The sequence below is a fragment of the Colobus angolensis genome, unplaced genomic scaffold, assembly GCF_000951035.1.
Source record: "Colobus angolensis palliatus isolate OR3802 unplaced genomic scaffold, Cang.pa_1.0 Scaffold419, whole genome shotgun sequence".
NCBI classification, from domain to species: Eukaryota; Metazoa; Chordata; class Mammalia; order Primates; family Cercopithecidae; genus Colobus; species Colobus angolensis.
Window position 1 is genome coordinate 1,177,337 of NW_012117588.1, and position 1,171 is coordinate 1,178,507.

At 69.7% G+C, this 1,171-nt stretch overlaps 1 protein-coding gene across 1 annotated transcript in view; it reads left to right on the forward strand.

Annotated features, from left to right (window-relative positions):
• The first annotated feature begins 464 nt into the window (after window positions 1–464).
• DMRT3 (doublesex and mab-3 related transcription factor 3) overlaps window positions 465–1,171 on the forward strand; it is a 14,647-nt gene continuing 13,940 nt past the window's right edge. Inside the window, exon 1 of the mRNA XM_011956479.1 lies at window positions 465–1,166. Coding sequence (XP_011811869.1) covers window positions 880–1,166 — 287 coding nt within the window. The 5' untranslated portion in view covers window positions 465–879. The remainder of the gene's footprint in view (window positions 1,167–1,171) is intronic.

Sequence of the window (1,171 nt, forward strand, 5' to 3'; positions counted from 1 at the left end):
CAGTACTCCACTCCCCTATCCTAAACTCCACCCAGGTCCGGGGTGCACCCGCAAACTCCCGTAGGTTCGAGTTCTCCCGCAGCTGAGCTTCTGCGGCCAAATGTCGGGATAAAAGCGGCCTTGGGCTCGGAAAAACGCGGCCAGATCTGGACTGGAGGGAGGAGAAGAGAGAGAAGGGGAGCGGCCACCTCACTCGCTTACAGGCACCCCCGCCCTCACTCCCGCAGGTCCTCCCCTTCTCCGCCCCGCGAGCACCGCCGCGTTCTGGAGCGCCGCAGTCTCCCGCTGCGGGCTCGGGTAGCGGAGAGGGCTTGGTGGAGGGGGCCGTGAGCGCCCCCGCGAGAGTGGCCTGGCTGCAGGTGGCAAGGAAGGTGAAGTGCAGGCACCCGAGGGGCGCAAAGAAGGAGGAAGGCGTGGGGCGGGGAGTACAAGGAGACAGGGACCCCAGGGGTGGGGGTGGCGGTGGGAAGGAGGAGGGGTTGGTGGAGGGCGGCGGAGGAGGTGTTGGGTCCGGCCAGCGCGCGAGAGAGCTGCAGAAGAGCTGGCTCAGACCTTAATCAGAGCTCTCGCCGGCTCCTTGCAGCCGCCGCAGCGCCTCCGCGAAGAAGGACGTGCCGACCCAGCTGCGCGCCCAAGGCAGCTGCCAGCGTCGGGGTTGGCTGGGCGTGAGCTGGGAGACCAAGCTGTGAGCGCGAAGGGAGTTGGAGAGACGGCTGCGGCACCTCCAGTCGCCGCGGAGCACACACGACCAGCGGGGCGGCGGGATCAAGGGCCGCGCCGCCCGGAGGCCGCCCCTGAGCGGGTCTCGCAGCCCCGCAGTCCAGCGGTCCCTGGCCCGCTCCCGCCGCCAGCCCGCCAACTCATCCGGGAGCCCGGGACATGAACGGCTACGGCTCCCCCTACCTGTACATGGGCGGCCCGGTGTCGCAGCCGCCGCGGGCACCCCTGCAGCGCACGCCCAAGTGCGCGCGCTGCCGCAACCACGGCGTACTGTCCTGGCTCAAGGGCCACAAGCGTTACTGCCGCTTCAAGGACTGCACCTGCGAGAAGTGCATCCTCATCATCGAGCGGCAGCGGGTCATGGCTGCGCAGGTGGCGCTGCGCCGGCAGCAGGCCAACGAGAGCCTGGAGAGCCTCATCCCAGACTCGCTGCGCGCTCTCCCAGGGCCCC